The following is a 14,286-nucleotide window of genomic DNA, read 5'->3' as shown; positions in this document are numbered from 1 at the left end:
TGTCCAGTATCGTGGGGCTGTGTGAGTAGCCACCCTACCTGCATCTCTGTCGTTAATCGTGCAGCCTGGAGCTCTATATACCCTTTGTCCCTCTGGGAGTCTGGGCCTGGTGCCGCACAGCAGTTTACTACAGGAAGTGAAGAACCACCCTCTATCCATTTGAACCCGCAGAGGGAATTTAATGAGGCAGAACGTAATTTAATGAGTTGGGATTTGGCCCGGATGCTGGGCGTAGCACCCTGATTCTTGAAGAAAGTGTCGTGTGATCTTTACTGACCACAGGGGGTCAGGACCTCATGCTTTCAATATGAAAGGCTAAGAGGAATAAAACAAGAGTCCTTCATCCAGAAGCCAGGATGGCTCTCACTGCCTCGGTTAGCTACTGTCCAAGGGGTGGCTCTTTGGGTCCCCTAAAGCCACCTCCTAAGTCAGGCGATGCTGGCCCGTCCTGAGGCTTGTGCTGCGATTGAGATTCTCAGGAAGCAGCTTTTTCCCTTGGGAAGCCCTCAACCCCAGAGCTGCAGGGTAATGAAACATGAACAGGTTTATGGTAATAGTCCCTAATCCAGAGCATATGCTCCTGATGCACAGTGGATAAGTCTCTAACAAGCAGCAGCAGGGACCGCCTCTCCTGGTGCAAAGGATTGTTTTAGCCATGATTTCATGAAGGAAGCTGGCACACTGGCAGCGGGTGAGACTGCCAGCCACAAGCCCAGCCCAACAATAACAAAGAAACGGCCCATCTATGGGGAGAAATAGATGACTTTGGTCTCCAGGGCTGTCAGTCTGAAACCTTCCACCGGAGCCAAAGGGAGAGACAGGTTGGTCTAGTGGTTAAAGCAGGGGACTGGGGCCTTATTCTCCATTGCCTTGCAGCTGCTGCATTCCACCCCAGAGGTGGTTGTATTTCAGTACCAGGAATTATTGACATCTGTGTCAACAGGGTGTAAAGTGCTGCAGAATTAGAATCCCCTCCTCATGCACTCACCCTTTGGGTGGTGGGTTACACCTGCTCTGTTGGGTGTACACGACACAGGGTGAAAGGCCGAGGAGTAATTAGACCTTCGGTGCCTCGGTTTCCCCAACTTTAAAATGCCACTTATCTCATTTGAAGGGGTGTCACAAGGGTTAGTATCGGTAAAATGCCTTATGATTGTTTGAAGAAAGGTGCTAAAGCAACGCAAAGGTTTATTAATACAATCGCTCTGCTGTTGGACCCTGGGCAAAGGTGGGGCAGGGGCAACACAGTTAAGGGACACGAGGGTAGGATGTGGAGCTGTGTTTCTCAAACTGGGGTCGCCGCTTGTGTAGGGAAAGCCCCTGGCAGGCCGGGCTGGTTTGTTTACCTGCCCCATCCGCAGGTCCAGCTGATCGCGGCTCCTACTGGCTGCAGTTCGCTGCTCCAGGCCAATGGGAGCTGCTGGAAGCGGCGCGGGCCGAGGCTGCTGCTTCCAGGAGCTCCCATTGATCTGCAGCGGTGAACCGTGGCCAGTGGGAACCGCGATCGGCTGGGCCTGCGGATGGGGCAGGTAAACAAACCGGCCCGGCCCGCCAGGGGCTTTCCCTACACAAGCGGCGTCTCAGGTTTGAGAAACACTGATGTGGGTTATAACAGCACTTGTGCAGAGCTTAACAATGCACAAACAGAGCCTCCATTCCGTTCCTCTGATGAAGGCAGATGGTGTTAGCTGAGGTAAGGTGACATGCCCAAGGCCTCATAGAGAGTTAGAATCAGGAATAGAATGTAAAAGTCCTGACTCCCTGTCCTGTGCTCAGACCATTAAGCTGTGCTACTTCTTAGAGGAGGACGGGGGGGGGCGCAAATGCAGTTCTCTGTTGGAGGCCTTCGACATAGCTTGGTCCCAGTGAGCAAGGTTTCGTTTGTGTGAGCAGAAATGCAGTGATTGAGCAGTTGCACTAATTGCTTCTGGAGGCCTAAAGCTCTCTGGGAAACCCAGGGCTCAGTTCTGACTGGTGGTAACAAGGACATGACATTAAGGAGGGTGTTTGTGAACGAAATCCCTGCCGCTGCTGCCATCAGCCGGGTTTCGTCTCGGCTGCTGTGCCTTGTGAAGCATCGAGGTAGAAAACCACGTGTAATTCTTCCGGCACTGGGAAGGCCCTGGCTCTAGTGTGTGAGAACAGGAGAGCTCGCTATTTCTGGCTTGTGGCATTGCCTCTGTGGTGGAGTGGGGCAGGCAGTTGTCAGCTGATAGTTTGGAAACGTAAGCCCTGGAGCCAGGACAACCAGCCTCATGAGACAGGAAGAGAGGGTGAAGGCACTACCCTGGTGAACTGGAGGGAGGATGTAGTCAGCGTGAGGGATCAGTGCTGGGGTCTGAGCACCCAGATCAGCCTAACCTGGGTGTGAGCAGTCCTTCTGCAAAGCCCTACCTAAGTTACCTGCACTGGTGCTGAGTTTCCCCATGTGTGTTGCTGAGAGATCAGGGGGCATATCCCATAGTGCTCGGCCCTGCAGTGAGCGGAGGTGCTTTCCCTTTGAATTGTGGGAGGACTTGTCTATCTGTTGAGGAGTACAGGGAGAATTGGGGGGCTGTCAATACTCAAATGGTTTAGCCTACAGCCTACTGCAAAGTGGGTGGGTTACCAGCCTGAGTGAAAGCAGCACCTGGGCTGTAGCCTATACCCCTGCCCAGGCCAGCTAGCCTGGATTGAAAACACCATTTAGCTCAGCTCAGAGGGTTTTGAGAGTGGATGCCCAGATAAGAGCCTGGACTAACTCTGCAGTGAAGATAGGCCCTAAGGGGATGTCTACACTGCACTGTAAACTCGGGGTTAATAGGATTTGAATTAGCAGTCCCTGGGTTTATTAACTTAGGGCTTGAGTGTCTACACTCATTTGTAACCCCAGGTTAGGAATTGTTGAACAACCTGCGTCTCCAGTATCCACACTGCATTTTGCAGGCCTGAGTCCAACTAGCTGTATCCCAGACTTCCTGGCGGCCTCCCAAAATATAGCTCCTCTAGCGCTTTGTTTGTGGTGCGGCGTGGGACAACGAGATGGTCCACAGGACAAAGAAAGTCAGCCTATGAGACACTTTTGGTGGATTCCCAGAGCGGGAGTCCAGTGGGTCTGAATCTACACTGCAAAGCAATAGGGCCTGAACCCTGAGTCCTGGCTTGACTCAGGCTTGGACCCTCAACCCCTGTGGAGTCCTGGGACCTTGGGTCTGAGCCCTGGGTTAGTGCAATTTGTGTGTAGAGGGAAGGGGCTAGGCTTGAGCCTGAATTTGAACCCTGGGCTTACACTGCAGTGTAGACATACCCTTAGATCAATGTTTCCCAAACTTGGGACACCGCTTGTGTAGGGAAAGCCCCTGGCGGGCCGGGCTGGTTTGTTTACCTGCCGCGTCCACAGGTCCGGCCGATCGCGGCTCCCACTGGCCGCAGTTCGCTGCTCCAGGCCAATGGGAGCCGCTGGAAGTGGCGCGGGCCGAGGGTCGTACTGGCTGCCGCCTCCAGCAGCTCCCATTGGCCTGCAGCGGCGAACCGCGGCCAGTGGGAGCCATGATCAGCCGAACCTGCGGACGCGGCAGGTAAACAAACTGGCCCGGCCCACCAGGGGCTTTCCCTACACAAGCGGTGTCCCAAGTTTGGGAAACACTGCCTTAGAAGATGGTGAAAAACAAACCCAGGCAGAACACACAGGGAATGTGACACGTCGATGCCCGACCCCCATATGTAACATAACATTCAGTAAGGAATCAATAACATTGTCAGTGCCTCTCTTCCCAACCCCTTTAACAAAACTGAAATGCGGAGCCTAAACCTCTGGCCTGCGTTCTTATGGACTACCAGCAGCATTGTGGAGCTGGGCACAGCATCGGTGCCTGGGATAATTCTATATGGATTCCAAACAGAGCTTAAATATATCACTTACAGGATAGAGGCTGGTTTTCTAGAGCATCTTCTGTACTCGGATGCCTTTCTATGGCAATGAATTTAGATCCTGCAAATGAGGCAGCCCTTCAGCACTGAGCAATAACTCCCAGGTAGCCTAGGACAGCAGAACGTGTTTTGGTGAGAGGGGAGACACTGGCTGGACACTGACCTCATCCCGACTTACTTGAAAAGTGTCCTTAACAAAACAAATTCTACACCAGGTACCGCTGGTGCCCTGAGAACTGTGGTGGGGCTCGTGAGGGCAGAAGAGAGGGATTCTGGGGGGAGAGGAATTCACAGTTATCTCCAGGATCCTGTACCTAGACGGGAATGTCTTCAGTGTCTCAGCAGAGATGATGCAACACACCTCCAGCCACAAACCAGATTGCAAGATGTGTTGCAGAGTTATTAACTCAGTGGCAAGGGGGGAGAACTCAGAGGCTTTGGCAAAGAGAGCTGCAGGGGAGAAGGTTCTTGCACCTGCATTGTCTGGCCAGGCTGTGTGGAAGAGGACAGGAGGAGGCAGTGCTAGGCAAGGATGGGAGTAGAAAGAGGAGGGGTCATTTTATCTATCCCTGAGGGGCAGTGCAAAATTGTTCCCTACAATCTATTTCCCCTCCTGCCTGCTGTGCACCCGCTCTTTCCCCATGATGGCGCTCCAGTGGGGTGCTGATTCCACCTCCTGTTGCAGGAGACTCAGATTCCACATGGTCAGGAGACTCTTAATGATATTCAGCTTAAATGCTCCTTGCTTAATCCCATGGCTCCTCGTTCTGTCCCCTTGGATCACCCTAAGTAGCTCCTCTCCCTGCGTGGTGATTATACTCGGATAGGCCCCCTTAGTCACTGTTGGGATGGGGCAAAAATAGCGGTGTAGACATTCCTGCTCCCCCCTCACACCCTGCCAGTGGGTCTCAGCTGGAACTCAGAGACCTTCTGTAGCGGGGTAAGAAGAATTCAGTCTCCACAGCCCATTCGTGTCTTTGTCTCTCTGGGGTTACCAAACAGATGTCTGAGCTGGGATGTTGGGTCCTGTGTAGGATTCTGGTGCCGTGTCACATCTGGGACCAGAATGCAGACCTGAACACTGTTTCCTGTTAGCTTTGGATCGGACCTGTCCGTTAGTAGTTTCTAACTAGCGGTGCTGTTTGTTCGGTTGTTGCACCTTTCTGAGCTAACATAGTTCCTCTGAATGATCCCGTATGGACCACTAGGTTATGCGAGTTTGGGGCCATGAACGGGTAACTGCCTCATCTCCTGCTTTCTTTGCCTGAGTCCCACGCATGCCTCACGTACGTCGACTGTCCTCACATGCGCTCTATAAGGACCTGGCTAGAGGCACAAATTTGCATGTGTAGGGAGTGCTGTGTCACAAATGTTATGTTTTATGATCATTACCTTGACAAATCACAATTACACCCTAGGGTGATGCTGTTAATTATTTCTCCAAAGCTGGAGTCATTTTTTTTTCCCAGTGACCTCGAATTATCCTCTAACGATATAAACTTCCTCAGTGCTGGGAGACTTTTTTCTTTATGTGCCCATGGGGAGGGGGAGTTGAGGGGAAATCCATCCATTTAATAGGGAAAATATTGCCCTTGTAAGTATTTATGTGTCTGTATTTCCCTTTGATGCTCAGTTACTGATTCAATTTTATAACTTCCATGTTGAGTGAATTAAGTCTTTCATGCCTGTAGTTATTAAATGTATGTGATAAGTGCTTTATAATGCTGTAAAGGATGGCTTGATTTCTTTACAGCTTCATCAGAAACTCTTATGGAGTATGCAGGTGTGGGTGAAGGGAGAATGCAAATCAGAGACCTGTGCTGTGGTGTTTAATCTCCCTACGTTTAGCCAGGGTCTTCACTGTGCTATGGGCTTTTTTCTCTGTCTCTCATGGGGCATGCAAAGTCGCTTGGCAAGGCTGCAGTCAGGATAGACAGTTTCCACTTAACCTTGCAGTGGTTTGGAGCATATCTTCAACTGCTCCCGAGCACAGGAGAGGAGAATCCAAAATCAAATTCCACGATAGCTCTCTTCTGGGGCTGAGCTGAGAAGCAGGGCTGAGTTATGGCAAATAAGGACTGATGTCTAAGGAGAGGTAAGTTTGTTTTTCAGTGTTCTCAGCAGTGAATGAGCTAGTTCTGGATGTCCCACGATTGTGACCTACACTCTGCCTTTCCCCTAGGGCAGTTGGGGTCAAGAAGAAAGCTGAAGTCCTCCTATGCAACACATGCTAGACAGCTGACTTGGGTAGCTTAAGAATGCTACTGAGAGCCACAGATGTCCACATCATCTGGGCAGTGCAATTTCCTGCCTCTGCTGGACTGGAACTGTGGCAGCCTTGTGGAGAACTGCCCTGAGGTCTGCCTTTGACCTTGACGGAACTAGCTCTGCTTTACCTTCCCACCCATATCCTCTGGCGCCAACAGCTGACTGAGATGGATTGCCATTGGCTGGACGTTTAGGAATCAGTAATGAATTGAACTATGAATAGCCAAAGGCCAGTTACTTAGGAGCCACCATTAGCTGAGTACCAAATGCCCCAGGGATTTGAATCCAGGTGGAGTTTTGTGGGTATGCAGACCAGTTTCTCTTGGGTTCCTGAGTGAATCTGAGAGCTTTGAGGGGAAGGAGTGACTGCTGTTCACTGAAGCACCTGCCCCTGCCAGGCGTGGGGAGTCCAATACAGTCCTCCCTGATGTTGCCTCTAAGTCCACAGGCACTGGCCAACAGGAGACATGATGTTTGATACATGGGGGTTGTAAATGACGGGAAGGGGGGCGGGGGTCTATGTTCACCAGGGGAGAGAGACCTTGAGCCGTGCACAGCTCCTGCACTATCAGGCCAGTGTTTCCCAAACTTGGGACACCGCTTGTGTAGGGAAAGCCCCTGGCGGGCCGGGCCAGATTGTTTACCTGCCCCGTCTGCAGGTCCAGCTGATCACAGCTCCCACTGGCCGCGGTTCGCTGCTCCAGGCCAATGGGAGCTGTTGGAAGCGGCGGCCAGTACGTCCCTCGGCCCGCGCAGATTCCAGCAGCTCCTATTGGCCTGGAGCAGTGGGAGCCGCGATTGGCCGGACCTGTGGACACGGCAGGTAAACAAACCAGCCCGGCCCACCAGGGGCTTTCCCTACACAAGCGGCGGCCACAGTGTGGGAAACACTGAGAGAGGCTGACCGTACCTGAACACTAAGGCAGGAGGATCAGAGACGCTCTGTGTGGTGGCCTCTTTTATCCTCACTGGAAGGCAAAGGCCTCTTCACACGCATCCCCCTTCCTGCCTACCAGGAAGGGTTTAGCAAAAGCCAGCCAGTGCAGGCTGGTGGGGGGTGGAGCCAAGTCTGTTGCTGATCTGATCTGGTGGAACTTGCCAGGAATTGTCCATTTATTCATTGTCAGTTGTTGCCTTTGATCCCTGGACTGAGCCTCTGAGTTCTGAGGTTTTCAAAAAAACTCATCTGAAAATTAAAGGGCAGGGGGGAAACTGCTCAGCGCTGACTGTGAACATCTGGGCAGCAGCAACCTGCGTGAAACTGTTCAGCCGTCACTCGCTGGTGTGACTGGGGTTATAACCGAGGGGGCTCCTAGAGAAAACTCCGGGTGCTGCAGGGGCGGGGTGTAGGTGCTCTCCCCTGAGTGAGTGCTGACCTCAGTGCCCCAGCACAACACTGCAGAGCAGTGTGTGGGGGACTCAAAAGGGGGCAACCAGGCCTTCTGAATCCGTGCTGACTCCAGTGCCCCAGTGTGGGGGTAGGAGGTGATGAGCAGCAGGAGCAATGGAGGTGATGCCCTCTGAGTCAGTGCTGACCTCTGTGCCCTAGCATGGTGCAGGACCCTGATGTGCTGCTGGAGGGGGGCCATTCTTCAGATGGAACATGAAACCAAGGCCCTGTCCACTGGGTAACAAATCCCACGGCACTCCTTACCAGAGTCGGAGTGGTAGCCCCTCAATCCCTGGCCGTACTCCTTCCATCTCAGGGAATTATTTTGCTGGCTCTAAATTTCCCATGTGGTTTCAGTCCAAGAGAGGATTCTTTGTAACTTCCTCTCTGTCCTGAACCTTGTGTCATGTTGCTGTGCGGCTGCCTGCATCTTCCAGGCTAGCAGAGGTTAAGTTCAGCGGAGGAAGAGTGACCCCTGGACGCAGAGCTAGTTAAATGCGTTGGGATCAATTGGCAATTCGCATCAGTCTTTGCTAGTATCGTTGTAACGGGATTGGCACCGAAAGGGTGGTGATGTGGGCAGAAGCTGAGTGCACTCTGTACTGCAATCATTAGCAGGATGATGGGCGGCTATAGAGATTGCCTGGAGACATCACCAAACACCGTGGAATTGACCCAGGATCTCTAGCATCCTGTCTGCAAACGGCAGTGGGTCCAATGGATTGTCAGCGGCTCATTGGTATTCCCGCAGGTAATTGCTGTTTTGCATTGCAGTGGCCTCCCAGATCGGCGCGCCAGTCACAAAACATGCCGAAGTGGGTTTCAAAAGAAGTCCTTGAACCTATTGACTTTTTTAAGTACCCGTCAGCCTGAGTTGCATGGCCTGTGGCTTTCTTTCTCCTGACAGCTGGGGAGAGGCGGAGAGCTGGATTCAATTGGCTGCTGCTTTTAAAAGAAGGCCCCCTTCTCCCCCCCAACACCTCCATGTTCATATCTGCATGGTCTGAAACTGGTGTGACAGACAGTTTGTTTATAATGCTAAACATATCAGATAATTGAAAGCTAATGCTCCTGTCTAGATCACTAGACATAATACGCCTGGATGACAAATCAATTTCCTGGTTGCCCTACAAGGGTGCGGCGTCAAATGCGCGGCTTGCATTTGCATTGTGCGTGTGTTTGTTTGAGGGCTGCTTGCTTGCTGGAATCCAGCGCTTATTTGGCAGCCCAGCATCCAAACACAAATGTGGGTCTTGAGCTGCGTGTCTCTAAAGGGGCCATGTCATCTGCTCAGGTGTCGTGGAGAGAGAGCATCCTCATGGAAGTCCACTCCAGACTAACTAGGCAAGATACAAGTTGTGTGAGTGTGTGTGGACTGTATGTAGAATGTAGTGTAGGCATCTCTCTGGGCATGTCTCTGTAGTGTAAGGCATAGAGCTAGGAAGGCGTGTAAGGCGTAGAGCTAGATGCCTTCAGAGGACTCCAGTGAGCTGGCAGCTTATGGCCTAACAGCTTATCAGTTCAGTGTGGGAGGAGCTTTGCACGCCAACCCATGTTTCCCACTGATCTTGCTTAGCCCGGGAGTGTGTCTGGTGGTGTGAAGGGTGTTCTTCCCCTAGGCTTGAGGACGGGGAAAGCGCCTTTCTGTTTCCAACGTGAAAACTCATGTGGGAGCAGAAATTATCCCATTGTCCTGTGAAGGGTGGTGAGAGGGACTGGGATGAGGAGCCTGTCACCTCTTGGTCACTGATTCCAGTTCAACCTAGGTTTGTATGTGTGTCTGCTCAGTGGACCACCTGTGATGTATTGGTGGGTCTTGCCCCACTTCCCTGTAGACAAGGGTCCACTTCACACAACTGACCATTGTCGTGGATGTTAACTAGCCCTTTGTTGGCTGTGTCAGCAATGAGGTCAAGCCCTGAATGCACAGGGGAGACAAAATTCTCCTCTGTTCTCTAGGTTGGGCTCCCACCAGCTCAGGGTTGAGGCCCACGAACAGGAGTCTGTGCTTATAGGGGTATATCTGTACAGCTAGTGGTAGTGAGTCTCAGAGCCCGGGTTGACAGCTGTGTAGACTCTTGGGCTCTGTAGCCTAGGGAGGGACGGGCTCCAGAGGCTGACCTCCAGTTCGAGCCAGTGTCTATACAGCTGTTTTTTGCACTGTAATGCGAGCCTCAGTCTGTAGACCCGGGCTCTGAGGCTCGCTGGGTAGACATACCATAGGAATTAAACAATACGGCAGTGCCAGCTTTGTTTTTTCTTCCCCCATTCTCTATAGCATGACTGTCCGACTGCCTCAAGTGCACGAGGAACTCATTGTAAAGACGCATTTTACAAACTAAGCCAGATACCATGTCATATAAACACTCCCCAGCCAGCAAAGAGTAGAACCCCACCTGTCACTCCCATTAGCAGAGTGGATAAATATAGGTATGCTGTGTTGCTGTAGCCACTTCACCTTGAACGGCCCCTTGAAATGTGTGTTAACTAGTTATGCCAAACAGCTTGTTCCACCTTGTATTTAGCTGTGACACCGAGTGCATTTCCTTGATCCGAAGAGCTCTGTATAAGCTCAAAAGCCTGTCTCTCTCCCCAACAAAAGTAATATTACCTCTCCCACCTTGTCTGTCTGGATTAAATGTATGACCAGATCCTTCCATTCCTGTTATACGGTATATCGCAATCACCCCAACCAAATCACCTCACCCCAAACCAGAGGTGGGCAAACTACGACCCGCAGGCCCCTCCTGCCCAGCTCCTGAGCTCCTGCCCTGGGAGGCTTGCCCCTGGCCCCTCCCTTGCTGTTCCCTCTCGCCCCGCTGCTGGTACAGCGCTCTGGGTGGTGGGGCTGTGAGCTCCTGGGGCAGCGCAGCTGCAGAGCCCGGCCTGACCCAGTGCTCTGTGCTGCGCGGTGGCGTGGATGGCTCCAGCCGGGCACCTGTCCTGGCGCTCTGGGCAGCGCGGCTCTAGCGCCGCCAGCCACCAGTGCTCCAGGCAGCCCAGTAAGGGGGCGGGGAGTGGGGAGGTTGGATAGAGGGCTGGGGAGTTCAGGGTGGTGGTCAGGGGGCGGGGGTGTGGATAGGGGTCAGGGCGGTCAGGGGGTAGGACAGGGGGGTTGAATGGGGGCAGGGGTCTGTCAGGAAGGAGGGGGGGTTGGATGGGGTGGCAGGGGCAGGGGTTCTGGGGGTGGTCAGAGGCCTCCCGGGGCAGGACCTCAGGGGCTGGGCAGGAGGGGCCCGCGGGTCGTAGTTTGCCCACCTCTGGTTTGGGGTGAGGGAGCGGGTGGGGTTGAATGGGGGCAGGGGTCTGTCAGGAAGGAGGAGGGGTTGGATGGGGTGGCGGGGGCAGTCAGAGGCAGGGGTTCTGGGGGTGGTCAGGGGACAGAGAGCGGGTGGGGGTGGATGGGGCAGGAGTTCCAGGGGGGGCATCAGGGGGCAAGAACCAGGGGGGTAGGGGTTGGGGGCCAGGCCACGCCTGGCTGTTGGGGGAGGCACAGCCTCCCCTAACCGGCCCTCCATACAATTTCCAAAAGCCGATGCAGCCCTCAGGCCAAAAAGTTTGCCAGCCCCGGCCTCAGCCCCAAACCCTGCTTTGCAAATCCAAGCTCTTGCCAGGAAAGGAGGGCGGGGTTGTATGGACCCCATCCAGCGCTTGGCAGGGAAGGAGTTATCCCTCTTCCTCCGGGCTGGAGGATGGCCCCCTGGACTGGGACTTGTGAGCTGGATTCAGATCCCTGCTCTGATACACTCCCTATGTGACATTTAATCTCTCGGTGCCTAGCTTCCCAAGTAAAATGGGGACAACGATAGCTCAGAGACTCGTAGACTTTAAGGTCAGAAGGGACCATCATGATCATCTAGTCTGACCTGCTGCACATTGCAAGCCCCAGAACCTCGCTCACCCACTGCTGTAATAGATCTCTAATAGCTCCTTGCCTCACAGGAGCGGGATGAGGACAAATCCGCTAGAGAGTGTGAGGTGCTACAGGAATGGGGCCGTAGAAGCAGACCAACCCCAGAGAGAGCTCACACAGCCCAGCGGGCTCTAGGCAAAGCGGCTGCAGGGGAGTTGCCGTGGAGCCAGGTTGCAATGGACAAATGGCGTTTCTTCCTCCCCCGTCTCCCTGCTTCTCTTGCTGGTGGGTCGGGTGGGGAGCTCCAGGTGGGGTAGTGACAGCAGCAATAGCTGCTTGCAGGGAGGCTAAGGGGGCGAATGGTGCAGAAAGGGGCAGAACAAAGGAAGCTTCTTCAGGGGTTCACTCACGCCTGGGCTCCCCCTCGTCCCCCCTACACCTGTCTCAGGCACCTACTGCCCCCATAACCCTTTCCCCCAGTAGCCTCAGGCTCTCTTTCCCCCTCCCTTCACCATCCCCCCCAAACAATCTCCCCTCCAGACTCTGCTACAACACCCCATCCCAACAGCCCCTGCTCCCCGCTGGCTGCCCCAGGCTTCCCCCCAAGCCCTCCTTGCTTTTGTGTGTCTCTGGGTATGGGGACTAGGTTCCTGCCGCTGCCACAGATGCCCTTCTGCTCAGAGCAGGGGCGTGTAGAGGGGAAATCATTGACTTTTCCCCATCGCAGATGGAGCTGCTCAACTCCTGGTAGCTCTTTTACTCCTTGGGTTTGGCTGGGGCCAGTTGTATCTTGCACCTTACCTTTGGCTGATGGTGTGGCCCCTTAAAAGGCCAGGATACTCTTAACACTTTGGTGTTGCACAATATAGCCCCCCTCCATTGGTGTTTAAACTCCATCTACGCATGCAGAATCCTTGCCCGTGGCAAGAGGCCCGTTCCCAGGGTACTGGGGTAAAGCGGTCTCCTTCGTGAAGCTGCCGGCATGGTCTGTAGCAGGTGAAGATAGAATGGGGCAGCTGCCTCTCTGGATCAGTCTGGAGGAATTTATTTATTTTAAGATTCATCTGTTTCATTATTGCCCTAGCCACAAACTTGGGCACGTGTCCATATCATATCTCCATGGTGCTGTTCCTCCTTACTCTGGCTCTGATCGAGGGAAGAGCAAAAGTTACAGTTACTGGAGCAGGCAGCTGCCTTGTAAAGGCTTTGCGTAAAGGCTTTGTAAAACCGTGTCCCGTGTGTGTAGCAGCTGAACATCCCCTGTGGAGAGAGAAATAGGCTTCCTTGGCCCCATAAGCCTTCTGGTGCATCTCAGCTCCACCTCCCTATATGATCCCTGTGACCTTCAACTTCCCCTGGCTCCAAGGAGCTTTTGAAGATGAGCCGCCACTCAAATGGTTCTTCAGTGTCATGGAGGTTACCCGTAGCAGGAGCCCCACAGGCTCCCCTGCTTAGCCCAAGACCACAGACCTGCCGCTGACTCCTAAGCTGTTGTTCCCTCACCCGGTGAAAGACCTGCAGTGGTTCTGCACGCTTAACTTTGGGGACACCTCTGCCCCATTGTATGCAGGGGTGCCCCTTCCCCATGTGCTGAAGAGCCTGCTGATTGGAAATGGGAAATCTGATCTACCGTTGTCCATACAAATTCTGGTTGGTGGATCAGCTGTCTGGGGGGAGGAGAGCCCTCTGTCCTTTCCCTGGATCAGTTTGCGATGAGGGCTGCTTTCAGAGGTGTCTGCCTTCCAGAAGCTTCAGAGACCAGGAGCCCCGAGGTGGGCCCTTAACTCTGGCTCTTGCACGTGGGGATGTTGTATGTTGTCGCTGGGCTGGACCCATATTGAAGACATGTTTTTTGAATCTGGTGGGATCAGAGCTGAGTGCACTTGGTCCCTGAAGGGACCTTATCTGTTTGTCGGGCAGCTCAGCCTTTTGCCCAGCGGCGCTAGTGTCTCTCATGTGGGGATCTTGAGCCTTATCTCTGCTTTACACATGGGCAGAGTGAGACACACACAGAGGGGAAATGACTTGCTCCAAACTCCTCCCTCCCATTTGGCTACATTAACCATTAGACCCAGGTGCCTCCATTGGCCCCTTAATCAAATATTAAAGGATGGGACCGGAGAAAACCCAAGGTGATGGCTTGACCCCCAAAGCTGCAGAGAATTGGAAATAATAAAAGAAACAAGAGAAATTGTTTTTTTGGGGGTTATAATGGAAACCACATGAGCTCTACGGTGTGGGAGCAGCAGCTTATGCAACACCCACATATGCAATAGTGTCTATTCCCCACACCCTCCCACTGCCTAGGGCTTTGAACAAAGCCAGGGAGTGGATGTCTCCTATAGACAGTTTCTTGGGTGTTTCCTGTGTCATGCAGCACTTCACCTGACTGTCCTGTTGTGCCGAGGGCTGAGCTTTTCCTTCCTCTCCACAGACACATAGAGAACTGGAAGAACTTGCAGACGCTGAATGCTGTAGACATGGAGCTGTACACGGGACTCCAGAGGCTGTGAGTATCATGCATGTGTGAGGGCGAGAGACCTGAAGTGTGGTGTGCGGGCAGCCAGTTCAGGTTGCAGCAGGGAAATATTGCTCCTTTCATCCTACGGCCTCTGACCTATGATGGTGAGAGCGTGACTGACTGTTCCCAGGCAGATGTAGAACCTTGCCTTTCTCCTTAACTTTTGCAGCTTTCCAGTCCTAGATGGAGCCCTGGTCAGGCAGACTGTGAACTTCACACAGCTCTGCCAATATGCTTCAATCCTAACCTGGATCACCCCCTGCTAGGCCTGATCTGGGTCCATACGCTGCACTGCTCTCCTAAGATGTGAAGCGCCAGCTATTTCTATATATCTGATTACTTACA

At 53.2% G+C, this 14,286-nt stretch overlaps 1 protein-coding gene across 4 annotated transcripts in view; it reads left to right on the top strand.

Annotated features, from left to right (window-relative positions):
* NTRK3 (neurotrophic receptor tyrosine kinase 3) overlaps positions 1-14,286 on the top strand; it is a 345,792-nt gene that overhangs the window by 57,111 nt on the left and 274,395 nt on the right. For all 4 annotated transcript variants that reach the window (XM_054041827.1, XM_054041826.1, XM_054041829.1 and 1 more), the window contains one exon: positions 13,855-13,929. In XM_054041827.1, the coding sequence (XP_053897802.1) occupies positions 13,855-13,929 (75 nt within the window). The remainder of the gene's footprint in view (positions 1-13,854; positions 13,930-14,286) is intronic.

This window comes from Malaclemys terrapin, chromosome 10 (assembly GCF_027887155.1).
Source record: "Malaclemys terrapin pileata isolate rMalTer1 chromosome 10, rMalTer1.hap1, whole genome shotgun sequence".
NCBI classification, from domain to species: Eukaryota; Metazoa; Chordata; order Testudines; family Emydidae; genus Malaclemys; species Malaclemys terrapin.
The sequence above is the reverse complement of the archived record's forward strand: the minus strand, read 5'-3'. Positions and strand labels throughout refer to the sequence as shown.